This window comes from Equus asinus, chromosome 1 (genome assembly GCF_041296235.1).
Source record: "Equus asinus isolate D_3611 breed Donkey chromosome 1, EquAss-T2T_v2, whole genome shotgun sequence".
Lineage (NCBI taxonomy): Eukaryota > Metazoa > Chordata > Mammalia > Perissodactyla > Equidae > Equus > Equus asinus.
Genome location: NC_091790.1, coordinates 109,787,347 through 109,814,348, shown reverse-complemented (window position 1 = coordinate 109,814,348; position 27,002 = coordinate 109,787,347). Strand labels below are relative to the sequence as shown.

Sequence of the window (27,002 nt, the reverse complement as noted above, 5' to 3'; positions counted from 1 at the left end):
CAAATTGCCTACCTTGCATTTTGCTTACGACTGTCTCGTCCTGCTGAACGGTGAGAAACCACTGTCAGGACAGCTCAGGGTGGGCCCTGGTGACCTTCAGTTGTGGGAAGAGAGGGCATGAGGGAATTGTGCCTAAAAAACCCAACCCACCAAAGCCATCTATTATTTGGCTCATTTTGAAAAACTATTTTGGGGAACTTTTTGCCTCTCAATATTCCAAGCATATTATTCTGCTCCTGGTTTTTCTCACAAGAATGCTATGATATTGAAGTCAATTTTAACAGATTAGAAAAATCTATTTGTATTCACATCCTAAACCTCAGCTGTTCTGATATTTCTGAGTCCTTGTACAGTCCTTGTCCATAAAACTGGATAATTCCGTGAGCCAAAATAACTTATGCATAATGCATTTTCATCTCTAAACGAAATAAGATGATTTTAGATTTGTGAAAGCTTGTATCAATGGATGTGCTTATATTTCACTTTTTCTTACATTTCTATTTACTCTTATGCACCCCCCCAAATTTAAAATAAAAACAGCCTCTTAAAAAAACCCAACATTTTTCCATGTCTTGTTCGTTTCTAGAAATTTTTCCCCTTTCAGTGGGACGGATTCTGTCCCTTTTGTACCTCTTCCCGTTCCAGATGGTTTGCCCCAGTGGCTAACGGCAGCCAAGATCCGAAGCTGGCTGAGAAGCTGGGCTTCAAAGTCAATGTTGGCTTTGTTATCCATTCCTCCCTCTGCGTCCTTCAGCTCAGTTTCCTCATCTGTAAAATGATGACATTAGTACCTATCTGAGAAGGTGGTTTTGAGGAGTAAATGACAGAAAGGATTTTGCATTATGCCCTTATTTGGAACAAATGGTAATTATATGAATTTCCTAGGGCTGTCGGAACAAATTACCACAAACTGGATGTCTTAAAACAAGAGAAATTTATTTTCTGACAGTTTGGGAGACCGGAAGTCTGAAATCAAGTTGTCGGCGGGGTTGGTTCCTTCTAGAAGCTCTGAAGGAGAACCTGCTTCATGCTTACCTCCTAGCTTCTGCTGGTTGCTCACCATTCCTTGGTGCATCACTTCAGTTTCTGCCTCTGTCATAACATGGCCTTCTTCCTTCTGTGTGTGTCTCCAGCTCCTGTCCTCTTCTTATAAGGATATCAGTTGTTGGGTTTAGGGCCCACCCTAATCCAGGATGACCTCTTCTTAACTAATTACATCTGCAAAGATTCTGTTTCCAAATAAGGTACATTCTGAGGTCCTGGGCGGACACGAATTTTGGGGGGCACACTAATCAACCCCCTAAAGTGACCATCATTATGGAAGAACACGACCTGTTGCTCTCCTCTGTACTGGCGAAGTCTTACAGAGTGTCAAGGGGACCTTCAAAGGTCCCAAGGCTTTCCTGGAAGAAACTCAGGCTTTCCTGAGTTGTAGAATTCTCTGTCTGTAAGGCAGTTGAACGCTGTTCACACGCCTTCCCTGGGTCTCTCATTTCCTTCTCTGAGAAATGGGAGTTAATCTGTCAATCAGGACGTGCTGATTGACTCTGCATGGTGCCCACAGCATTCAATAATAACGAATAATTGTCCTTGAGATGCTGTATGGTTTCACGGTTTCAGGGCTCTCCAGTCATGCACGCTCAGTTCTCAGATGACCTCATGAGTCAAACACTGACACAGAGAAGGAAAATAAACTCTTGTAAACTACCAGGACGTCATGGCCAGACTAGGTCCTTCTAGTGGGCGTCTCTCTCCTAAGCCGTCATTTTCTCTTTCCCTGGCTCTTCACAAAGACTGGGAGAAAAGGGAAGGGAAGCATGGAGACAAGAGAAAAGCAGCAGTTTTATTTACAGAAGGACAGGAGCGGATTTCATGGCTGTTTGGTGGTGGTGGTTTTCTTGGCTCTGAGAAGATCTCGCATTCCCATTCCAGCTCTTGGCGAGAGTATCGGCTCTTGGGGAGTGACCAGGTTCCATCGTTGCCCCGAGTTACGAATTGAAGCCACAGACGGAGCTGTTAAGCCCCTGCTCCCAGCACGAGGCTTTGTGCTCACTTTGTTTGCCTCCTTTGTAAATCCACAGTGGGAGAGGCGCTACACCTCGTCCACTTGCCCGCTAAGAGCAACGTGGCTGAGAACTCTCCACCGGGGACCACAGTGCACGCGTTCTCCGTGAATTTATCAGCATCCCTGTCACCTGTGATCCCAGGGTTTCCCCAGATAATCAACTCGAGCCCCCTCACTGAGGCCTTCAGGGTGAACTGGCTGTCGGGCACTGACTTCCAGGTAAGCACCATCCTACCTGCAATGGGAGTCGTCTGCAAAGAGAGGTCCTGAAGATGGGGGTGGATGGGATTCTAGATCAGTGACCGTTTCCTCCTCTTTCCCAGGTTTCATCTCCCCTCTCATAAGATCCAGAAGTCCTGTTTGGGGCACCCTAGAGTTTAGGGCCTCTGAGGCCTTTGGACCTTTCTCCACTTAAGCCAGTCCCAATGAACACTGTGCTCAATTTGTTAGAAAAAACAGGCTTGTTTCCCATTGCCAACTGCCCTCACCTGAGAACAGGTGTTAGGTGCGCCGACAGTGACTAAACCCTTTGGGTGGGATCATTTGAGTGTTGACCTCCTTAAAACAGGGCCCTGATGAACCCGTGTCTGGTGACACTGCTCGTCTATGATCCCATGATTTTGAGCAGGCAATCCACCAGGAAACTTACTTAACACGGAAGAACACACCGTTAGTGAGAATATGAGCCTAAATGTCCAGCTCTACTGTGTGAATGTTTCCTCTTGGGTGATTCAGAGCCAATCATTCACATTCAAGAGCCATGCCCCGGTGCCCGCTCTGCTCTGTTTTCTAGCTGGTCATTTGAGTCTTTCCCAAAGTCGTCCCTTCTCCTTGGGCAGGACAAACCTGCTCATCACATGTTTTCCACTGGCAACCCCAGAGGCCTTCTATGGATGTCCTTGGGGTCCAGGGGTCTGGACCTACTTGTGCTTGAGGATCCCCGCCCCTACCCTTTTCCTCACCTGGCAGAGGACCTCTTACAGATAGCATCAGCCCTGCCCCTTGTCCCGACGGCCATGGCCTGGCATTCTCGTGGGACCCAGTGGGCCCAGCCTGCTTGGCCTAGGCTTGTTGCCTCCTTGAGGTGCACACTGGGTGCTCTGTAACCCAGCTGATCGTGAGAGTCACTAGGGGGCTTTGAAAAACTGTGCCTATCCGGGCCCCAGAGCAGACCTGTGGAATTTACAACGTGAGGGCCAGAGCCCAGGCATTGATGTTCTCGGCCCCCAGGGTGGGCCCTCTGGTGTATAGGGAGCACACATTCAGGCAGTCTTCCCCTCAGCACCAGGTGTCCATTCCTGGGCCCCACAGGCTGGTTCCGCACCTTACCTGCTCCCCTGACGGCTGGATCCTCTCTAACAGCTGCTGCTCGTCTGTTCCCACCAGCCTTGCCAATTGCTTGCGCCTAGAGAGCACATGGTACATGCTGGACGCTGTTGAAAGGGCTTCATATGTCTTTACTCTTATGACATTCAAATCCGTCCCGTGATTTTAGATGTATTATTACCCCCTTTTTACAGATGGGGAAGATGAAGCAAAGCTTAGCAGAGGGGTTAAGAAACTTGCCCTTGGATGCACAAGCTATTAGGCAGCTGAGCTGAAATTGGAACCCAGACACCCTGGCTTTCGAGCTCTCGCTATTTTTTAAAACAGCTCTGTTGAGATATAATTCACATAGCATGCAATTCACCCATTTAAAGTGTACATTTTAGCAGTTTTCACTCTATTTACAGACCATCACCACGATCTAATTTTAGAACATTTTCTTCACCCCAGAATGAAACCTTGAATCCATTAGCAGTCACTCCTATGTCCCTTATCCTGCCAATCCTTGGCAACCACCAATCTACTTTCTGTCTTCGTGATTTGCCTATTCTGGACACTTCATACGAATGGAATCATATTATATGCGGTCTTTAATAACTGGCTTCTTCTACTTAAGCATAAGGTTTCAAGGGTCATCCATGTTGTGGCATGGACCAGTACTTCATTCCTTTTTCTGTCTGAATAATATTCCGCTGCATGGATATACCACATGTTGTCTATCCATTCATCAGGTGGCAGGCCTTCGGGTTGTTCCTGCCTGAGAGCTCTCCTTCTCAGCCTCTAGAGTCCATTGCCTTCAAAGATGATGATGACCTGCTGCTTCAAATTTGCAGAAGTTCTAAAGTACATTCATGTCCTGATCTCTTGATTTTACTACTAACATTAATATTAACACTTTTTAAATTTTTAGAATTTTTAATAGAGTAAGTAAAAAAAATAAATTTGAAATTGGTGTTTTAGAAATAAGACGAAGACACAGCAAGGTTAATTGATTTGTCCAAGATCACAGCACCAGGTGTCCATTCCCGGGCCCCACAGGCTGGTTCCGCGCCTTACCTGCTCCCCTGACAGCTGACTCCTCTCTAACAGCTCGTCTGTTAAAACCAGAATCAAAGGATGAAACCGGAAGTTAACTCGGGTCTTCTGACTCGCAATCTCAGTCTCTTTCTCCTATGTGACCGTGCATACCCTCTGCTGTTTTGGTGAGCCCCAAATCCTCCCCTCTGGGGCCTGCCCCTCCCATATTCCGTGGATTTAAACAGGGCTGTCAGTCAGGGAAGAATTCCATCCTGTTCCTGACCTCTAGAAGTAGAGAACGTCTTAGCTCCCTGACTCATCCAGACTCAAGTGTTCGGCGTCAGAGCTCGTTCCCAGGACAAGGGGCTGTCAGCAGGTGATGCTGTGGTAAAGGATGTGTGCGAGCTCGGGCTGCGGGCTTAGCAGGAAGCTGGGGTATAAATCAGGAAATAGGGACCTCGTGGCCCCGGGGCTGCTCTGGTGACACGTGCTCACTGAACGGTTGTTTACTATCTAATGATAATAGAGTCAGCGTTTGCTGCGTGCTTGCTCGGTGCCAGGCGGTGATCTAAGTATTGCATGGATTAGCTCCTTGAGTCCTCACAACAACCCGCTACACTAGATGCTCTTATTATCCCATTTCACAGATGGAGACATTGAGGCACAGAAAGGTGAAGCGCTGGGAAGGCTGGACTTTAAAGCCAGTCGGTCTGGCTCCAGCGTCTACACTCTTGACCCCTGTGTTGTGCTGCCTCTCACCTGCCCCATGCCAGGCACGGGGAGAGGCCATCTCCACCTACGTGGATACCGGGCTCACCTCACTTGTGGGTGGAGACAGACTACCTCGTTTTCCCTCTCAACCATCCTCCATTCGTTCTCCTTCCCCCATGCACACTCATTCATATCAGTGGCAGTCCTCTCTTTCCTTAACCAATCCAGTCTCACAAAGTGAAACACAGTACCTGCCACCTCCTCCATGAAGACTTCCCTGATTAAACACAGCTCACAAGGAACTTTTGCCCCCTGATTTTCCACAGTCCTCTGATATAGTCCTTTGTTATCATACTTTGTATCGTACTTCAGCTGTTTAACCAGGGCAAGAATTACCTACCTAATTATAATCAAGTGGAAACAAAATCAGGGAAAGGAAAAGTGACTTTCCCAAGGTCACACAGAAGTTCCATGGTGGAAGTGAGATTGGGGCTGAGTGCTCTCCTCACTGCAGGATGCTGAGTGCCTCCTGCCCGGCTCCAGTCATATTAACAACCAAAAGTTCCCATCAGCCGAACCACGACATTTATGAAGTTTAGTCCTTGATGCCCAAAGGGCCCTGGCCTTCTGGAACTCCTCAGGCTAAGCTGGCGGCAGGGATGAGCATACTGATGTGAGAGGTCACATGCTGGCCTCAGCTACCCTCAGCAGAGCCCTCCCACCACGGCCCACTGCTAAGGGACTTGTCCAGAAGCCTACGCCAAGTCTTCCTTCGGTCGATGGAACCAGGATGTCTGCTGAGTACTTTTCTTCAGCATCACACACAGGAGTCGCTTTAGTGAAGCGTCGTGGGGCTTGTGCTGTGAGCGCAAGATGGTTTCCGGGATGCTAGCTGCTTCCTTCCTGGTAATATCCCTTTGCAAAATGCATGCATCCCAAACAGATCTTTCCCACGGTTACCAAGAATTCTGCATTTGCTTTTAGGTCGTCACTACCGGGAAGGAACGACTAGATTTCGAAGCAGGACCAAACATATTTGATCTGCAGATTTATGTTCGGGATGACGTTGGCGTCACTGACCTGCAGGTCCTGACTGTCCAGGTAACAGATGTGAACGAGCCGCCTCAGTTTCAAGGCAACTTGGCAAAAGGTAAGGTCCCCTGGGGTGTGCATTGCAGCCCAGATGGTGGCATCAGGGAGGACCCTGGGGGACAGAGCACAACAGAGAAGTGAATCAATGAGCAGCTGTTTCCTGGGAAAAGGCAGCTGCTTAATGAGCAGGGAATAAATGAAAGGTCCTCCAGCCCGGCCTCTCGACAGTTTCCAAAGCCCTTCACACCCGTAGTTTCTCTTGGGCCTCTCCCAGTCCTGGGGAAGAAAAGGAGGCTGGGGACCTCAAGTGGGTCATTCTGGAGGAACCTTGGCCCAGCCAATTGTAGGCTCCTCACCGTGTCCTGCAGTCATTGGCTGGCTTGTTCGTTCTCCTTATGGACACTGACACCCTAAGAACAGTGTGTGTCCGGGGTCTGCTACAGAGTAGGGACAATACAGGGGACAGGAGCATAGGGTCACTGCCTGCCATGATCTGTGATCTCGCTCAAGCTCCTGGCTTTGAACACCATCCACATGCTATTGACAACCCCAGGGCCTATCATTTTGGTCCAGGTTCTCCCTTGAACTCCTGACTCAAATATACAACTGTCTTACCCAACATCTCCATTTGGATGTTTAATAGACATCTGCAATATTGTGATTTATAATAAGAACTATGTCTTTGGTCTTCAACCCCATTCCTGGCACAGAGTTCCTAAAACCTTGGGATCTCCTAAGTGACTAGACTTTTGTTATGTTAATGAGGTCACCTCTGGACCTCAGCTAAGGAGGATGGGCTGGCCACCAGAGGAACCAGCCATGTGATCAGGGGGTTGGAACTTTCAGTCCCACCACCCAACGTCCAGGGAGGGGAGAGGGCTAGAGATTGAGTTCAATTGAGTTCAATTGCCAATGGCCAATGATTTCATCAGTCATGGCTATGTAATGAAGCCTCCATAAAAACCCAAAAGGACCGGGTTTGGGGGAGCTTCTGGGTTGGCGAACACGTGGAGATTCAGTGTGGTGCTCTCAGAGAGGGTGTGGGAGCGCCTCGCTCTTTCCCATCCCGGGCGCTGTGCACCTCCTCCATCTGGCTGTTCCCCAGTTACATCCTTTTACAATAAAGCAACAATCTGGTAAGTCAACTGTTTCCCTGAGTTCTGTGAGCTGCTCTAGCAAATTAGTCGAACTCGAAGAGGAGGTCGTGGGAACCTCCAACCTATAGCCAGGTGGTCAGAGGTACGGGTGACAGTCTGGACTTGTGGTTGGCATCTGAAGATGTGCCCCCAAACCAAACTCCCGACTCCCACTCCGTTCCCCCCTCCCCACCGTCCCTGCCCACATCTGCCTCTCTGGTGTCTTTAGTTAATGGCAGCTCCATCCTTCTAGTTGCTTGGCTCAAAACCTTGAAGTCATTCTTGACTCTCTCTGTCTTTCACACCCAACATCAAAGCCATTAGGAGATCTCTCCGCTTCTAAATCTATGCAGGATCCCACCCTTCCCCAGCATCTCCATCTCTACCACCATGGCGCCAGCCACCAATCGCGTTGCGCGTGGATTGTGGCCGGTCAACGGGACTCCCTGCTCGGCCCTTGCCCCGCTCTGTCTCTTCTCCATACAGTGGCCAGAGGGATCCTGTTCAGGCATCCTCTGCTTAAAACCCAACAAGAACTCTCATCTCCCTCAAAAGGAGAGCGAGAGCTCCTTAAAGCCCCATCAAATCTGGTGAGCCAGTCCCCCCACGTCCTCTCCCACACATCTCCGCCCTCCCTCTCTGCTGCAGTCCTGCCTCCTCCCCAATCTGTGAAGACCCCAGGCACGCCCCTGCCTCGGCATCTGTGCATTTGCAGCTTCCTCCTCCCTTTCCTCCTTCTCTCCATGGCTCCTCCACATTTCTTTAAGAATCTCCATTCCAATGCCAGCGAACCTTCCATAACTGCTCTATTTATCATTGTAACCCAACTCACAACACTCCTTTGCCTGACTTTTCTCCATAGCACTGTTCACTAACATTCACATTGTGACTCATTTATTTTACCATCTGTATCTCCCCACCAGAAGGCACTCTCCGTGAGACCAGGGTTTGTGTTTTGTGAGCTGCTGTCATCCCGATGTGTCGACCGGTGCTGGTACATAGTGAGACTCAGTAAATATTTGTTGGAATGAAGGCATGAGCAGTGATAAAGGTGAATGAAAGCTCGAGCTCAGATGTAAGACGACCTGGCTTCGAATTTTCATTCTGCTGCTGCCCAGCTGAGACGACCCCGTTATGTCTCTGAGCCTAGTTCCTCGTTTGTAGAGTGGAGATGGTCACAGGGCCTCCTTTATGGGGCTGTTACGAAGATTAATGGAGGAAACGCACGGTCCTCAGCACAGCGCCTCGGAAAGAGGGAGTCCATGGGAACACGCTCGGTCATCTCTCAGAAGGAGAGATGCTCAGAAGCAGAGATGCCAGAGCAGAGCGTGGCGGCCCCTCAGGCAGGGCTGGTGGTGCCAAGCGGCACTCCCTGCTCCTCCTCCTCCTGACCCCCAAGAACTCCGAAGTAGATGAAGTCAGCTTTTGGTTCCTTTCCTGAGCCTCCGCAGCCCTTTCCCCCACTTATTCCCTCTCCTTTCTGTTCCACTCTAAAGCCTTTCCTTTCAGCGACTCATTTCTGCTAAGATGCTAAGTGCCCTTCGAGGGGCGACCTTGGCTCCATTTAGGAGGAGTTTTCACCGTAAGGTGGACCTGGAATGTGGAACAGCCTCACACTGGAGGTCCCTACCCCCCGTTACTTCCCAACTCTCTGCCCCGTCACCTCCCTCGTCCCTGAAACAACAGTCCCCTAGGCCACCTCTCCAAAGAGGAAACACGTGAAGACTGGTGCCAGCTTGGCCGACCCTGGCTCTTTATTAATCCCCATAAACGGATGCACTCAGGCAGGTTGGCCGGTGGCCTCGCTCAGGGCTTTCTTACTGCCTCCCTCCTTCCCATCGGACCCATACGCTTGGTCCCCTTTGGCGGGGTTCAGCCGTCCTGGTTTTGGACTTCCTCATTTGCTTGACCTAATAAAGTGTTTCTTATTCCACTTTGGACACTGGTACAGGCCAAGACCTCTATATAGTGGAAGGAGCAAGCCCTGGCTTCATTGACCAGGTCGAGGCCTTCGATCCGGAAGACACAAGCCGGAACATACCCCTCAGTGTGAGTCTCCTTATGAAACAGAGGAACCTGGGATCTCGGCAGGGTGGTGGGGCCGGGGCCGCCGGAGGAACGTGCCGTCCACTGCCGGAGCCTGGAGTACAGGGAGCGGGGAACGGGAAGGGGGCTCTGGAGGCAGACACGCCAGGTTGGGCTCGTGGCTCTGTGTGATCTTGGACACGTTCTTAACCTCTCTGAGCTTCAATATCTTCATCTGTAAAATGGAAGAATAACAGCACCTACGCAGTAGGGGGGTTGCGGGTTACATGGTGCCTGGAAGGCCTCCCAGCACAGTGCCTAGCATATCAAAATTGCTCAATTTTTAAAAATTCTAAGCTGATAAAAATCCACCTATATTATTTTAAAACTAAGCGTAAAATGTAGACCCCCCCCCCCAAAGGCAGTTATTAGCAATCCTTTTCAAGAGATGAAGCCAAGCTGCTTGGAACTTAGTTTAAAAAAATTAAGAGGGGCCAGCCCGGTGGCGTAGTGGTTAAGTTCGTGCACTCTGCTTCGGCGGCCCAGGGTTTGTGGGTTTGGATCCCGGGTGCGGACCTAGCACCACTCTTCAAGCCATGATGTGTCAGCGTCCTACATAAAGTAGAGGAAGGTTGGCACAGACGTTAGCTCAGGGCCAATCTTCCTCAGCAAAAAGAGAAAGATTGGCAATGGATGCTAAGCTCAGGGCCAATCTTCCTCACACACACACAAAAGTAAATAAAAGAGAGTGCCAGGAATTCTGGGGAACAGGAGGAATTCCACAGAGAAAGGCAGGAGAGGAATTCCCCGGAGCAGGAGCTGGGTCCTGGGGTCACCCCACAGTTTAGTCTGAGACAGCTGCTGTCTCCTCTCTCTTGTTGTAATCAGTCTCCCTCCTACAGCTGCCAGAGGAGCTCTTGTAACCATCAGCCCTCGAGGGGGAAGCCTCTTAGCTTGTCCCTGGGCACGGACGCCCCAGCCCCTAGCTCGGTGCACCCAGTGGCCTTGTGCACCCAATGCAGCTGGGCGGCCCAGGTTGGAGACAAAAAAAAAAGCCCAAAGCTAGTCCCAGGCGACTACCCTTGGAGCAGGCAACACTGCTGAGGAGCTGCCTTCCGGAGAAGAGACGCGCTGAAATACGACGCGCGGGGAATTGGTATCACCGGGGAGGCTGGTTCTGCCCTTTGCTGCCTGATTTGCAGCTTCAGCAAGACGACTTTGCTAACAGGAGGAAGCGAGCCTTGGGAATCCACTCCAGCACCAATGTCACATGGTCTACAGGGGCCGAAACAAGGCCGTTCTGAGATTATTGGACGCATCTTAAATTAAGGAATAGTCTGTTGTTATTATTAGATGATCTTTCTGTCCAAAAAAAATCATGCATTCATTCACTCACTCGTTCATTCAAGATTCGTTCAATATTTGCATGAATAAGTGAATGAATATGCAAACACTTAATGGGGCCTACTATGTGCAAAGAGCAATGCATACTTTAAATGCGTACTTATTAACATACTTGTTATATCAGTTAGGAATGCCTTTGTCTGAAAATAACAGAAAACGTGATCTCACTGGTGGAGGTGAGATTTTTTTTGTCTCCTGTAACAAGAAGTCCAGAGGCGGGCAGGTGGTCCCAGGGCTGGCGCAGCTGCTGCCATCAGGAACTCGGGATCTTCTGTGCTTCTGCTCTTCCATCCAAAGCGTGTTGGCTTTGCCCTCTTTTTGTTTGCCTCATGATTACAAGATGGCTGCTGCTGCTCCAGGGTTTACCTCTAAATTTTAGGCAGGAAAAAAAGGAAGCAAGAATGGGCACAGGATGAAGGGGGCAGGCCTGCCCAGCCTGTCCCTTTTTTGGTAGACCCTCCTGGAAGCCCTACCCAGGGGACTTCTGTTTACTTCTCTCTGGCCAGAACCCTATCCTAGGGCCACTGTTGCTTGGTGGTACCCAAGGGAAAAGGGATTGGGGACAGGCATTACGTCAGCAACCAAAAGCACAGTCCCTCACACATACATTTAGTTCATTTCAGCATTTTCCAAGAATCTACCATGTGCCAGGCTCTCCAGCAGATACTTTGGACACAAAGATAAGGAAGACACGCTCACCTCAGGAAGTTTACAGTCTGGCTGGGAGACATCCTTGCATACACCAGATAATTACAATTTGACAAGATAATTGCTGTAAAGTTTGGACAAGATGCAGTAGGGCAAATTGGAAGGAATCTCAGCTGTGAAGAGAAATACTTATTTTTAAATCCCCATTTTTAATATATCTTTCCAAATGATGCAGAAGGAATAAGGTGACGGCTCCTTTAAAAACACCTGCTAGATCAGGTTGTTAGCCTTTCAGAAGACGGGAAGCAGCCCAGGTGGGGGCGAATGCAGCAGGTATTGCTCCCTCACCAGAAAACGTGGTGCCAGGGAAGCAGCCCAGGTGGGGGCGAATGCAGCAGGTATTGCTCCCTCACCAGAAAACGTGGTGCCATCGACAGAGGGCCCAAAGCAGCTGCGGGGTCTCCGAGCCTGGGGGCGGGGCGATGGTGGAACAGCTGCACAGAAAGTCGACAGCCAGCCTGCAGGAGCAGCAGACGTAATCCAGGAGGAAACTTTCTCAGCCTGGAAAAAGGTAATAACAGTTTCGGAAGTAACATCTATGGCCTTTGTACTTGGTGTTTTATTCTGGGGCCTGGGAGTACTAAGTGACATTTTGCTCTGTCCAAGGAGAATGGAAATGGTTAATTTAACCAAACCTGTGCTTCTCGACCTCGGCTGTAAATTGAAACAACTGGAGGAACTTTAAAAAACACAGATGTCTGGGTCCCACCCCCGAAGGGTCTGATGTGAGTGGCCTGGGGTGTGGCCCGGACATTGGGATTTTAAGGCCCCGGGTGGTCTTGTGCACAGCCAGAGTTGAGAACAGCTGCCGTACGACACTGTCTGCCAAACTTTCCAGGTCGTTCTCCTGGAGTTTTGGATTCTGTGGTTCTGGGGTGGGCCTGGGAATCTGCATATTTTTCAGCTACCCCAGTGATTCTTCTGGTCTCAGAGTCTGGAAACACCAGTTTACGAGTGTTTCTGAGGAGGTGTTCAGGCCCCTGCATGAGAACATCCTTAGGCTGCTTTAAAATGCAGCTTCCCAGGCTCTGCATCAGAAGGTTGAGTTGGACCACATGCTTCCCAGGTGATTCTGATGTACTCGGCCCTTCGAGAACCACAGCACTCAACAAGCAAGGGACAGACTTTAAGAAAACATCCAAGCACGTTCACGAATCCGACTAGGCTTGGCCTATGCCTGTCATCTTACCTGGTGGTTCCAGGCATCACCTTGCTGGTGGCAACAACTAAAAGAGGAAGGATGATGTGAAAAATACCTGTGGGACATCTCTTGAAACCCAAACTCCTTTAAAACCACAAATCCTACAACCCTTATCCAGCTTAATGAAGTGAACCGTGTCCCAGATAACGTTAGAATTGGGGTGAATGCAGAAACCACTCCCTTGTTTTTAAAGAAACTGAACAAGCATGTGGCTGTGCATTGTTTGGACCAGCACCGCCCAGTGGGGCTGGACTGCAAGCCAGAGATGAGTGCTGTGGATGGAAGTTTCAACGTTCTCATAGCCACGCGAAAAAAGTAAAACGAAACAGGTGAAATTAATTTTTATAGTTTATTTAACTCAATATATCCAAACTATTATCATTCCAACATAAAATCAACATAAAAATGATTAATAAGATATTTTACATTCTTTTCGTCATAGCTGGTCTTGGGATTCGTCGTGTATTTCACACTGACCGTTCGTCTCCATTCAGACCAGCCACGTTGCAAACGCTCAGCGATCACAGGTGCCCGTGGCTGGCAGCTCCCGTTGGATGCGCAGGCTCAGGTCCTTTATCAGCTGCCCTCCCTGGGCACCTTCTGTGTTGTGATGGAGAGCAGGTGGAGCACGCTCAGAGGCATGTGTCAATAGTGGGCTCAGAATATAAAGATCCGCAAGATGGTCTGTATGTGGATCATTATATACACAGGAATTTCTTCTTCAGGCCCCCTCCCACGCCCTTTCTGCATCTCCTGAAGGAGGCTATATGGGACCCGCCCCCTCCCACCCTCTCCCTTCCCCTCTGCTTGGCAATGGCCACCACCGTGACGGCAGCAAAGCGTCCGTGGAGACTGTAAGGACATTAGTCAGTTTCGCAGCTGGAGGCTAAGCAGTGTAGAGCAACCATCCCTCCATTAAGGAGCTTTCTCTCGGCCTTTCCATTAGGGAAGGACTTTTGCATAAAGTGAAATGTGCTTTGTCTTCACCAGGGCAGACAAAGGATTAAATTAAAAGAGCAATAACCTTGTTACTAGGTGGGCTACCGGGAGAGCAAGAGAGGGAGCAATTCTCTCTCCGCCTCCATCTCGCTCAAGGCTCTAAGAAGTGGCAGCGAGCTGTGCCTTTTGATCTCCCTGGGAATAAAGTAACTGTCATATGCTGGTCCTGGCTGGATGAGACTTTTCAGGTCCGTGGAGCAGCCCCTTATTTCTGGATGAGGGAAGGAACTGAGGCCCTTGCCTAGGCCGGTAACTCCAGTGAGATCTGTGGTCTCCTGACCCAACTCTGCTCACCACCTTCCTCCTTGTTCTGGCCAATTCTGTCTTCGGTGACCTGCCCCTTTCCTGAGTGACAGCGCCCCTCCTGTTCCTCACGCAGCTCCATTGCCATCACACACGCATGCGCATGCACACACACACACACACACACACACAGGGATACACAGCTCTCGTTCAGCGGCCCCCTGGCCTCTGCCTGCTAACTCCGGAGTCACCACTGGAAATCTCTGCAAAACGCGATCTACTCCAGGTTCCTATGAACACGCTCAAGAAGGAAAACAGTGGTACGGGACAATTCCCACTCCAAATAAACCACTTTCTTGACGAGGTGGGGATCGTTGTCCTTCAGATTAGTGGAGCCTGAATCCAAGAACAGGACGCAGGCTGATGATGGAAAAACAATGCCAAGGACAGAACCTGCGGCCTCATCAGTAAAGGATCATACACAGATAGCATTTCGCATTTATAAATGTGGCTCTTCTTAAACACGTCCAAATACTTGCCTATCAGCCCCGTAGCTCACCCGCCTAACAGTCCAGCACAAGCCAAGACCAGTTAAGGGCCCGAAGTGGGCTTTTCATGGGGCGTTTTTCCTCCTAGGTGCCCTTCCCCCAACTCTGAGCTGGGATAGAGGCGGATGGGGGAAGAGAGACGAATAGAGGCTTTTATAGAACACTCAGTTCGAACTGAAAAATACAATAGGAATGCGGTGTTGTATTTATAACTCGGGGCCTGGTTGGAAGGTGATGCCCTGTGCTGTTGGCCCTCTGGGTGGGCTTAGGGGCGTGTGCTCAGTGGCCAGTAGAGTTCTCCGACCTCCCTGGCCTGGGGAGGGAGAAGGGTCTTCCCTTCCCTCTGGAAACATGGCCCCTGGAAGTTGGCTGCTCTATTCCTAGGAGATGGGAGGCCGAATTCTTGTTGCTTGGTTCCATTGCAGCCTGAAAGCAACTGATGGCTTGCAAACGAGCACAGGTTGAATCATTCATTATCCGCCTGTGACTCCAGCTGCAGTGGGGGAGCCGCCGGGAGCTGTGGTGCCCTCCCCAGGGAGCCTGACATTTCAGGAAACTGGGCCAGCTCCCTCTCACCCTCCTTTCTCCCAACACCAATGGCACAATAAAGGGCGAATGAGGCAGGAAGCACGGGCTCGTTGTCTTCCACACTGAAGCTTTTGTGTCCCTGAGTAAACCCTGGCTGCCAAGGGGCCCGCAAGGAGAGAAACCTGGGGTGGGGGTGTAGCAATATTCCCAGCGGGGAAACTGGAGAGCTGGTCTGACAAGCATTTGTTAACCGAATTGATCTGAGTACTCAGGACTTTTCTTAGCCAGTCCTGGAGCAGAGAGGGGCTGCAGTTGCTTTTTATTCTATTTAATTTCTGTTTTCCAAGAATGAATACCAAGGGAGCAGCTTTGATTAAACAAGCCTTTAAAAAGGGGAGAGAATGCCAGGTTTTACAGAAAGCATTACTGAGCCGCTGGCAAATGGCCACATGACACAATATTTTTAGTCTATGGATATTATCTCCTTTCTAAGCACGAGACTGCGATTCCCATTAACACCAGCTCGTAGGCTCAGGAATAAGGAATTTAGCCTGGCGCTGAAAGGAAAAAAAAAAAAAAAATCAGGATTCCGGGGAACCAGCGTCTTAAATAAAAATTAAAAAGACGTTCCCCACGTTCCTAGTTCCACAGCTCTCCACGCTTTCTGTCTGCTGCTGGTTCTTTTTTCTTTGTTGCTGAGACCGTGGGCAGAACTGGAGAAGATTTCATAACCACGTCTGGCATTACCAAATTAAAACAGATTTTTAAAAAGCTTTGGCAAAGATTTTTGTGGTTGTTGCCCTTTTGTTTGGTTTTAAGATTCTCTAATGTGGGGACGCTGGTCTCAGATGGGAAATAGGCAAGAAGAAAACCCCAATATTTAACACTAACCAAATATTGAGCGAGCATCGATTAGGTGTCAGGCATGAGGGATAGAGAGTGGGTAAAATGAAGCCCTTTCCTTCCTGGATCTTACATTCTAAGCAGACGGTAGTAGTTAATGCGGATCGAGGGCTCACCATGTGTCGGGCGCTGTTCTAGAAGGTCACGTGATCGCCCCGTGGGGCATGCCCTCTTGCTATCACTCTTTGTTGCACAGTGGCTCACAGCTGGAAACTGGTGGAACCAGGGTTCCGATTCAGCAGTCCAGCTCCAGAGCCACCGCCCTTAATGCCGCTGTCCCAGTTCATGACTCCTATTCCAGACGGGTCTAAGAGTCCTCCTTCTCGGTCCCCACCGTATCCTACATCCATCCTTCTCGGAGCACCTGTCCCACATCTTCTCTGTGTGTTCCCTCAGTCGACCGCAAGCTTTTGGAGAACAGGGTCTGTCTGTCATCTCTGTATCCCAAGACCCTCCACTGTTTGGGACCAACCAGATCTGGGGTCTATCTCCTAGAGCATTTCAAAACACAGGGGGAAAGGCATCTGGATGCAGGTGCACATAGGAAACGCCCCCCAGGGGTGTATGAAGCCTGGTGTTCCATCACAGCCAGCCTGGGCCTCTGTCTATGGATGTGTGAGGATGCTCTGTGAGCAGGGCTCCGCTCAGGGAACACAACTGCTCCGTGTGCAGGCAGCTGCAGGCCTAAGCAATTGCTGCCCGGGCAGTGAGCTGGGGAGGTGCTGAGAGGCTGAGATTGAAACACGATGCCTTTGATTGCTGTCAAGGTACTTATGCAATTTGAAGGGCTGCGAGCAGGGCGCTCCTTGGCATTGCCCAAATGTGTCCTCTTCAACATGGGTAGGAACCGCCTAGGTGACCAGCAAGAAAGACTTAGTAAAATGACCCCTACAGTCGAATGCCATTGCCGTCATTAACCAACTAGACTATAAAGTCAGATTTAAGAATATTGGGAAATGCCCAAGCTATACATGAAAAGATCAGGATATTATAATTTTGATTAGAACATCATCTTGATTTCTTTGATGTGTATATTTTGCATAGAAAAGAACGGAAGGCTATTCATGAAAATGATGAGATTGTACAGGTGACTAATAATCAGGTTTAAAAAATGCTTCTCTCTTTCCCAATTTTTGTGTAAGAAAATATGTTCATTACAAGTAGAAAAATGTCATTGAATAATAAACTTTAAAAAATGGTTTAAAACCTTATATTGGCCCCAAAGGAGACCTTTAATCCATTTTCTGTGCATTCTCTCTTCTCCTCTGGGGACCTCTGCTGCGATCACAACGTAGCAAATGGTTGGAAACCTTGGCTGGCGTGTCCTTTGATTCTAGACTTCAGGGGCTGTGGCTCTGATGCAAAACCTCCACTGACTATCTGATGCAGAGATCTAAGGCTTTTGGGATAGACCGTCCTTCATCCTAGTAGGAAATAGTGAAACCTTCTAACCTGAAAACCCTCTGGAACAAGTGGATTTAAACACGTAAGCCTTGAATGTTGCTGTGGCCCTTCACATCTCACAGTGCGGATTCTGGTTTAATCCTCACAATAACACGGACGAGCAGGTGGTGGTACCATCCCTAAATTACAGGCAAGGAAGGGGCTTGTCCTTCGGAGATCCCGTGGTGAGGACTACAGCTTGGACTCAGCTCTTCTGATCCGGGTCCTTCCCTGCTTCGTTGACTGCATCGTGGGAGAAAGGAAGCAATCTTGATGAGCACCCATGGAGGGCACAGGGTGGTGCTCCTACATGCTGGCCTGTAGTGGGCCGTGCAAATACGCCTGGGCTCCTGGTAGAGCAAGTGGTGCTGGGCAGGGGGTCATCGAGAGAGCTGGGCTGGGCACTGGGAGCCAAGGTGGATGAAGACTCTCAACTCCCCAAGACGTGGGAAGACTTGACCAGTGGCCACAAATCTGAGACCAGATTTAAAACCAATCCTTCTATATTTCCTCAACCCAGCTTCCAACACGGACTCTAGGCCCCGCCGAGTTTTGTTCTCTCTCATTCTTATCCCTCCTCTTCCCTTCCATCGTTTCAGTGAGCGGTGCTTGTGAACATTTTTGCACCCTACTATATCTCAAGTTATTTTAAGGGTAGAGACCACGTCTTATTTACGTTAGCATCGTCCTAGGACCTAATACATGCCAGCCGTGTTTAAACAGTGTTGGTTAAAGCCGAGACATAGAATCAAAGCCAGGAGTTGTCCAGGGAAGCAGAAATGAGAAACAGTGACAGGGACAAGGAGACTGCACCAAGAAGCGGAAAGCCTAGAGAGGGCCTTTGCATGCATTCTGTAATGGAAGCAGCATCCCATGACCAGCTTCGTGGGGTATAGCCAAGCAGGGTGAGAGGCTCAGACCAACAGGTCCAGAAGTCTCTCAATTCAAGGACCATTAAACCTGAGAACTACCCGTTTGGGCCTCATCCTGATGCATCAAGAATATTCCATGGACCAAGAATGTAAAAAGGGAGCTGAATAAACTCATCTCCTGGGGGAAGGTACAGAGGTGCATTTAGTTACGTCCTTTTTCCCTCTTGTTTTCTAGTATTTCCTGACCTCTCCCTCAAAGAGCTTCGGGCTGTCTGCTAATGGGACCCTCTTCTCCACAACAGAATTTGACTTTGAAGCAGGACACAGCAGGTGGCCTTTGCAATGACCTTGTTTGAAGTACCATTTTTCTGCGGGTCAAGGAGTGGGCACAGGGCAGCTCGAGGGCAGCTGGGGATGCTGCCTGCGTGCTAAGTTCCGAGGGGTGAGCCCCAGGGGTAAAGGGAATAGGGCAGCCGTCTGGAAGGCTCCTTCTCCATCCCTCATCTCCAGGTGACGAGGAGGAGGGCGTCGGGGAGGGCTCCCAAGGCGCCTGGGGGCCGCCACAGCCGCCCTTCTGGCTCAGAGAGGCAGCCCTCAGAGTCTCTGCTAAGAGGAAAGCAGCAGCTTCTTTCCCATTAGGAGGAGGGGGCAGGCCTCTGAGGAAAGGGGAGGGAGGCCAGGTTTGAGGAGCAAAACACACAGGCCCTGGGCTCAGCTCAGCATTGGCGCTCGACTGGGCACCAGTTGTCAGAACCAGGGCTGGTTCCTCAATCCATGGGAGCCTCGGTTTCCTTGCGGGGGTGTGGGATGCACTCTGCAGGGACATCGGGGGGGCACGACAGAGCCAGAGTGTACACCCGGGGCATGAGCAGCTCCTGAGCTGGTGGCCATGGACGGTAACTACAGGAGGGGGAACAGAGGCAGAGTTTTCAGAGATGGGGAAGGAAGGGTGGAGACAGCAGGTCCGACTCTGCAGGAGAACACGGATGAGGGTTGCCGGAAAGGGGACAGTCTCTTTGCTCCCTCTTCCCACCCCATTTTTTCTCACCCTACTTTGAGGTAGCGTCAGCAGAGCTTGACTCCCTCATGTGGGGTGTTTCCCTGACAGCTACCATCTCGTCGTGGAAGTGAGGGACAGCCAAGGGCTGCGGGCCTCCACTGTGCTCCGTGTGACCATCGTGAACATCAATGACGAGCCCCCGCGCTTTACCAGGTAGGCCTGAGGGCATGTAGGGCCGGGCGGCCTCCTCAGACACACTTTACACAACACAGGAAGCCCTTTGCCCTGGCCTGGAGGAGATCAGAGGCTTGAGATTGTCAACATCCTTTCTCTGGGCCTCTGGACTTCCATCTTCCCATCCTCCCCCTCCCGATTGGATGTAGGAGGGGAAGACGGGGCTCTGAGCTGGCACACGACCCTGCAACCAACACTCTGCCTGCCCCGATCCCTGAGGCGGGCTCAGGAGCCAGCCATGCGGAAACTGGCAAAATCTCCTGCCTGGGGGTTACCTGCATTAATGGTTGTGAATACATTCAGCTCAGGAGACTCCGCCATCAAAAAGCCACTGGGCCCCAGAACTACATGGAATGCTTGCAAAAGTACTCTGAGACTGGGAGGTTTTCAGGCCACTGCTCACAGGCTAAGCTGGTGCCGCTTAGCAAAACACAGCACAATCGTGAGACTTCTGGATGTTCACGCAGTCTACAGCCCAGGCGCTGGGTTTCGATGTGGAGGGAACAGCAGCAGATACACTCCCACGTAAGGCTGCCCATCAACGCCAGTTGCCAGGTTAAGCTCAGAAGGATGGCACAGTGCGTTTCTGCTGATGGGCTCCTCCAGAAGCACAGGACAGGCAGTTTATAAATGATCGTGAGATCCCAGCCTGGATTTGGACTCCAGTATTGGTCCACACAGCACTGCAGGTTCATCAGTAACCAGGAGAGGGAGGTGATGGCCGTGGGGCCGGAGCAGGTGCGTTCTGCAGGCTGTGAGGTGGGAAAGCAGGTTAATGGGGTTGCAAAGGGGAAAATCATAAGTTCTCCCAAGGGGCAGAGCTTGTGGACCACCTGGTTTGGACGACATCTTCCAAAATACAGCAATTGGCCTAAGTTGAAAGAGGACATGACCTTGGCCGGCGGTCGGGGCCCCCTGGGATCAGTCTGGGACTCTGGTTTTCATTTTTGGTTTGAGAGATGAACCTGTTAGGCAGCATCCCAGACAGAGAGCATGACCTATGTGACCGTCTAACCATTTTTAAAAAACCCCATTGACTTTGTTTCAACAGTGTTCCATGGATGTTGGTAGGGATGGGTCTGCGAGAACCTGTGCCCAGGAAGGGTGTGGGGCAGGACGGCAGCCCTGACGTTGCCCAGGCTGCTCAGTGAGGCCCCCTCGTCCCTCAGCCATCCATGATTTGCTGGAGTTTGCTCAGTTTCAAACTAGGCGCTCCCTTCGAGGGCTTTCATGGTGCCCTGGAGCCCTGACCCCATTTATGCGGGAGGAGGGTGTGGGAATGGACTCACATCAGAGCTTCACCCTGTCTGGTGGCTGCAGGGCGCCCCCCTCCCCCGGCTTCCCTGCGCTTGAATAGATCTGAACTGTGGGCCTAGGGTAACATCTTTATGTTATGTGCTATTTTACACATACTTGGGTCTTGGATCCCCAAACCAAATAAACCAAGGATTTTATCTTCTGCCAGGCTCGACGTCAGGTCAGCCAAGCTTTCCTCCTTGGCTGAGGAGCTGTGCCTTCACCAATAGCCTGATCAGTCCCTGTCACGGCGACCCGCTTTCCTAGAGCTCCCAGCGTGGCCTAGATGAGCCTGCAGAACAGGAGGTCTTAGAGGGTGGCACTACTGACATTTTGAGCTGGCTACATCCTTGTGCTGGGGGTGTCCTGTGCATTGTAGGATGTTTAGCAGCATCCCTGGTCCCCACCCTCTAGATGCCAACAGCAGCCCCCTCCCCTAGTTGTGACAGCTAACAGGACCACTCCCAGCTGAGAAGCAGTGTCTTACAAGCAAGAAGGGAGGGTGGGAGGAAGGGGATTTTCCCCCGAGGTGTCCTCTGTCTGTCCTAGGAGAGGCTGGGAGCTGTGGTTGTCACCTCTGGGGATTCCTTATGACAGTCTGTCTCAAACCTTAAAGTGCTTTCAAATCCGCTGGGCATCTTCTGAAACCGCAGATCCGGAGTCAGTGGTCTGAGTGGGTCTGACATCTGCATTCAGACCCAGCATCCCCAGAGAGCCTGTTGGAAATGCAGGGATGGGGTCGGCCCTGTGGCTGAGTGGTTAGTTTGCATGCTCCGCTTTGGCAGCCCAGGGTTCGCTCGTTTGGATGCTGGGTGCAGACGTACACACTGCTCATCAAGCCATGCTGTGGTGGCGTCCCACGTAGAAGAACTAGAAGGACCTACAACTAGAATATACAACTATGTACCGGAGCTTTGGGAAGAAAAAAAAAAAGGAGAAGAAAGGAGGAAGATTGGCAACAGATGTTAGCTCAAGGCCAATCTTCCTCAAGAAAAAAAAAAAATGCAGAGACCAGGCTTGGAGTAGCAGGGCAAGGCTGTGGAGGCAGCCTGGGCATCTTAGTGAGCTCTCTGTTGGACATTAACGGAACCTGCTCAGAGCAACCAAAGAAGAAATATAACATGATAGAAACAGGGGCTCTCACAGTGTGAACAGACGGGCTTAGTCTCGCCTTAGGGCCTGGGGCCGCCTCCCTCTCTCCTCTGGCTCTGGTTTTGGCTTCGGCCACCCCTCCTCCTTGGCCTTACCGCACATTGTCTGCTCCTGGACTCATCAGTGGGCAGTAAGTAGCACAGATTCCCTGAGAAGTGGGTGTGTCGGGTAAGTAAATGGAATCATGGGCAGCTTCAGTGGGACACGGGGCGGGGAGAGGCCCAGAGCACACGGGTGGCCTCTTGACCTGAACGAGCCTTCTGTCCCCCAGCAATGGAGTGTGCCTACAGGAGGTCCCTCAAGAGCGAGGGCAGCAGGCCCAGGGACAGCGAGGAGCCTGGTTCTAGCCTTTCTCGGCTGCCTCTGACTCTAGCCGAGGTTCCCTCTCCCTTCTCCTCTGTCTGGCCCTCCAGGGATGACGAGACAGAGCTGCAGAAACGTTCTGAGTTCACGAGATGGACGCAGTCATCTAGATCTGAGAGCTAGTTTCCCTCTTAAGGAAGATTCCACGTGGGAAAATCCAGACTTAGGAAACTGGTAAACCAGAGCTGACTGTGAAATGGTTTTCCCTCGGCAAAGGACTTCCTGCAGAGTTATTTCAAACCACAAGCCTCCCTGGGTCCATTCAAAGTACTCGATTTCCCCGAGATGTGTAGTTGAAACTTCGAACCCGTCTGTATTGTTGCGGCCTTTTCCGAAGGCCGTGGAGGTCTGAGTGGAGGCTACGTTGGCGATGCCAGGTTATCCTGTAAAGAGTCGTCCCTGGAGGGAGGTGGGCTGACCTCGGCTTCTCCCGGGGGCATCATTTCTCTGCCCCGAGAGCCGACAGGATGAATGCAACTCGGAGAGGAGTGCACGTTCTATGTGTAAACTCTGCCTCCTCAGGCCAAAAAAAAAAAAAAAGACAAGAAGACAAGGAAGAAATAAGAAGTGAGCAGAGGCGCTAGAGTAGAGAGTTTATAGTTTATTCAGCTTTTGGTGGCAGCCACGGGATAAGAGTCAGGAACCCGTAGTTCTGGACATCCTGTCCAGATGGAGTTTTGAAATAATTCAGGTAATTTTTGCACAAGAATTGGGAGAAGGAGAGAAGGTGGCTAGACAGGCCAACTATCCTTATTTTAAAAGATGTAAATGCCCAGGCTGATCTGAGGTGGCATCAGGTGTGCGGGGAGTCAGAGACGTAAATTGTTGCAATAACAGTGTGGCATTTTCTTCGCATCCACGGGAATGTGATCTTTGGCGACACAGAAGCCCGTCGCCCCTCCTTCCAGCTGCTGAGTTCTCCCTCCAAGCGTGTTGATGCAGCTTCAACAGCTCAGCGCTATATTTAGCCCTCACCAAAATACTCACCTCCCAGACTCCACCCTCCCGTGCCCCTGAAAACTGGCTGTGTCTGCTGTATTTCTGTTCCAGCCCAACGCGAGTGTACGTGATTCCCGAGGAGCTGGGTCTAGGGACCATCGTGGCCAATATCACCGCTGAGGACCCTGACGACAAAGGTTTTACCAACTTCCTCTTCTACAGCCTCACCACCGTGAACCGCTATTTCATGATCGATCAGTGTAAGTCACACGCACACATCCTCATGTGCATTCTTTAATTCAGCCATTTGGATTGTTTTACAAATATCTTATCTGTCTCTGGTCTGGGGCATGCCTTTCTGTCTAGAATATCATAAATTTCCAGGGTAATAGATGTGTTAGAAGCAGCTGTTATGGGAGACAGCCAGGTGGCATAGTGGTTAAGTTCCCACACTCTGTTTTGGCAGCCTGGAGTTCATGGGTTCAGATCCCAGGCATGGACCTACACACCATTCATCAAGCCATGCTGTGGTGGTCCCACATACAAAATGGAGGAAGACTTGCACAGATGTTAGTTCAGGGCCAGTCTTCCTCACCAAAAAAAAAGAAAAAAGAAAAAACCAGCCAGCATGGGGCTGGGGAAACTGAACAGGGCCCCGTGTCACAGCTGTATCATCCTTCGCCTTTGAGGCAGGTACGTGTCTAAGGATGGATGTGTTCACTACCCTGAGGGTACCCTGAAGTCTTCAGAAGAGACAGTCCAGACCAGCACTTTCCAAAAGAAGACGAGTAGAAGCCACATATGTAATATTATGGTCTCCAGTGGCGACATTTTTAAAAAGTAAAGAGAAACAAGTGAAATTAACTTTAATAAGGCATTTTATTTAACCCGACATATCCAAAATATTATCATTTTAACATGCAATCAATATTTTACAGCTATTGATGAGATATTTACATTATAAGGCATTTTATTTAACCCAACATATCCAAAATATTATCATTTTAACATGTAATCAATATCTTACAGCTATTGATGAGATATTTACATTAGTTCTTTGGACCAAGTCTTTGAAGTTTGTCGTGCATTCTGTACTCACCGCGCATCTCAATTTGGACTTGCCACATTTCAAGTGCTAAATAGCCACATGCGACTAGTGGTTCCTGCGTTGCACTGCATTGATCCACATGGATCTGCTGGGTTGCTGGAGGATTTCCCCATCTAAGCATCTCGGTGCAGAGGAGGAGAGTTTCTCCCTCCTAGAAGAGCCGTCTTTTATTGGGGTCTTAGTACAGACCGGGCACCGTGGGGAGTGATCCACGCCTTCCATCGGAGGCGCTCAGCACAGCAACCCAAGGAACCATCACAATCCACCTTTCATGGATGAGGAAACAGGCGGAGAGAGAACCCGGGCAGGTGAAGTGACTTGCCCAAGGTCGCGCAGCTCGTGGGTTGTAAAGCAGAGGTGCAAACCGAAGGTGCTCTTCTCCAGCACCGGCTCTCTTGACCACTCCTAGACGGTACCACCTCGTGAGTCCCGTGTCACATCACCAAAAAGGACTTGGTTATACATAATGATTTTGTGGAGGCCAGCATCGACAATCCCAGAAAGACAAGGTGTTCTTTGCCCCATTGGCTTTAGGGCGAAGGCTACTTGTTCCCAGGACAGGCGGGCAAGGGCAGGATGGTGCTCTCCCTTTGAAAGCTTCCTGTGTCCTGTCGTCCAGGACCTCACTCAGCTGACAATGTATGGAGGGACAATAGTGGCTTAGAGTTCTGTTCACTCTGGTGTTGCAAACTGAACTTTTAACAAATACGGTGGGTTTTTGGAACATATTTATTAAGACTCTTTGTTTGCAAGTAACAGGCACTAAGGCAAGCCTAAGCAAGGAAAAAAAAAAAAGGTGGAGATACCCATCAACAGGATACTGGATATTTCATGAGAAAGAGCGGGAGTTTGGGGCACAGGAAGGGTGGGAACCAGGGCTGCCCCATCCACCTCGGCAGCTGGAGATCTGGCCTCTTATCTGCAGCTCCACTATTAACCTGACCTGTGTTTCTCAGTTACAAATTCTCCAGTAAGAGCACCCAGTGGGTCAAGCTGGAGTCAGATGTCTACCGGTCCGGTCAGCATGGTTGACACAGTTCTCAACATAGGGCAGCCCATGGGCAAGGACTGCTGCCAGGGGCCCAACCCTGAAGTCTCAGGTCAAAAATTCTAGAAGGGTCAGGCCAGACACCCCAATCGATGTCGAAGATAGGAACTTCCGTGAGTTGTGTGTGTGTGTGTGTGTGTGTGTTTTGCTGAGGAAGACTGGCCCTGAGCTAACATCCATGCCAATCTTCCTCCACTTTATATGTGGGATGCCACCACAGCATGGCTGACAAGGGGGTGTAGGTCTGCACCGAGGATCAAAACCCGTGAAGCTGGGCCACCAAATCAGAGCACGCCAAACTTAACCACTATGCCATGGGGCCGCCCCTTACATGAGTTTTTTTTTTAATGTATTTGTATAGAAGGTATTCTCTTTGTAAGCCAGTCCCCATACCAGAATGTTCTTTTCCAAGTTACTCCAAGTCTCCATCTTCCTTTACTCTTCATTTCTCTTCAAAGTATCATGTTCTAACCTTTGCCTTCTCAGTGACTGGCACCATCCAAGTGGTGCACAGGCTAGACCGAGATGCAGGTGAATTAAGACAAAATCCAGCCATTTCTCTGGAAGTTCTGGTGAAGGACAGACCCTCGGGGGGCCAGGAGAGTCGCATGCAGATAACCTTCGTTGTGGAAGACATTAATGACACCCCTGCTGCATGTACCAAGTTCACCTTCAGGTATTCACACGCTGAGACATGGGCTGGGCAGGTCCCCTCATTGGTGGCCCTCGACCCTTTGGCTTCTCGGATATATTGTCAGCAGGAACTGAAGAATGATGGGCATTTGGGTCATGGCTCACCAGAATAAGTGGATTTGAACTGTCTGATTTAGTTGATAGGTTTTCCACTCGTTATCCTTTTTTCTTTCCTCTCGTTCATTTTCTCTCCTCTTCGTTGTCTCCTTTCTCTGCTGTCTTACTCTGTTGAAAAATATTCCTATTTTGCTCTCTTCTATAACATGTTCATCTCTGATGGTGAAAAGTACCACCGGGGCTTGTAAGACCCTCTCTGGACTGTAACTTTTCTTTATTTATTGCCACCGGTGGCAAGACGATACGGTGAGTTAGCCGTGATAATAGCTGCTTGAGACTTCGGGGTAGTACCTAGGAGCTCCCGGAGAAACACACCATCAGTAAGACGAATAAATCAAACCAAGTATTTGCTTAAAACAAAACAAAGCATCTAATTCACCTTATGCAACTTAAATGCACGTAAACAAAAGACAATGGGAAGGGAAAAAACGCAGACACGAGTGAGAATCAAGTTCTTTTGTATATTTTGACCTGTTCTTGGTCTCATCAGCTCTTCGCGGTTATTTTAAAGTCAATTCCCTTGGGATTCTGGGTTAATATGCCTTTTTGAAAACAGTACTGTCTTTCTACTAACTGTTTTGTTTAATGGCACAAGATTAGGTATTCCCGGGCTGGCCTCACCTCTGCGTTTCCTAATATTGAGGTTCCAGTTTCCCCGGGGGTCTGAAGGTGGCTCCCCCTAGGGGCCGGGAAGGGCACCTGTGCAGCCCCTTGCTGAGGGAGTGCCCTGCATCTGGGACAAGGCTGGAGCCCAGAGCAGCCCTCACTTTCAGATGTCCCCTCACAGAGAGTCTCTTTCTCAGTTTATCTTTGACTGGTTTTGCAAGCTCA

The 27,002-nt window shown here is 50.1% G+C and overlaps 1 protein-coding gene across 6 annotated transcripts in view; it reads left to right on the top strand.

Annotated features, from left to right (window-relative positions):
- The window catches only part of CDHR3 (cadherin related family member 3), a 59,321-nt gene that overhangs the window by 8,327 nt on the left and 23,992 nt on the right, over positions 1 to 27,002 (top strand). For all 6 annotated transcript variants that reach the window (XM_070505310.1, XM_070505314.1, XM_070505316.1 and 3 more), the window contains exons 2-8: positions 2,082 to 2,284; positions 6,104 to 6,269; positions 9,299 to 9,396; positions 18,457 to 18,551; positions 19,330 to 19,434; positions 23,317 to 23,465; positions 25,848 to 26,037. In XM_070505310.1, coding sequence (XP_070361411.1) covers positions 2,082 to 2,284; positions 6,104 to 6,269; positions 9,299 to 9,396; positions 18,457 to 18,551; positions 19,330 to 19,434; positions 23,317 to 23,465; positions 25,848 to 26,037 — 1,006 coding nt within the window. The remainder of the gene's footprint in view (positions 1 to 2,081; positions 2,285 to 6,103; positions 6,270 to 9,298; positions 9,397 to 18,456; positions 18,552 to 19,329; positions 19,435 to 23,316; positions 23,466 to 25,847; positions 26,038 to 27,002) is intronic.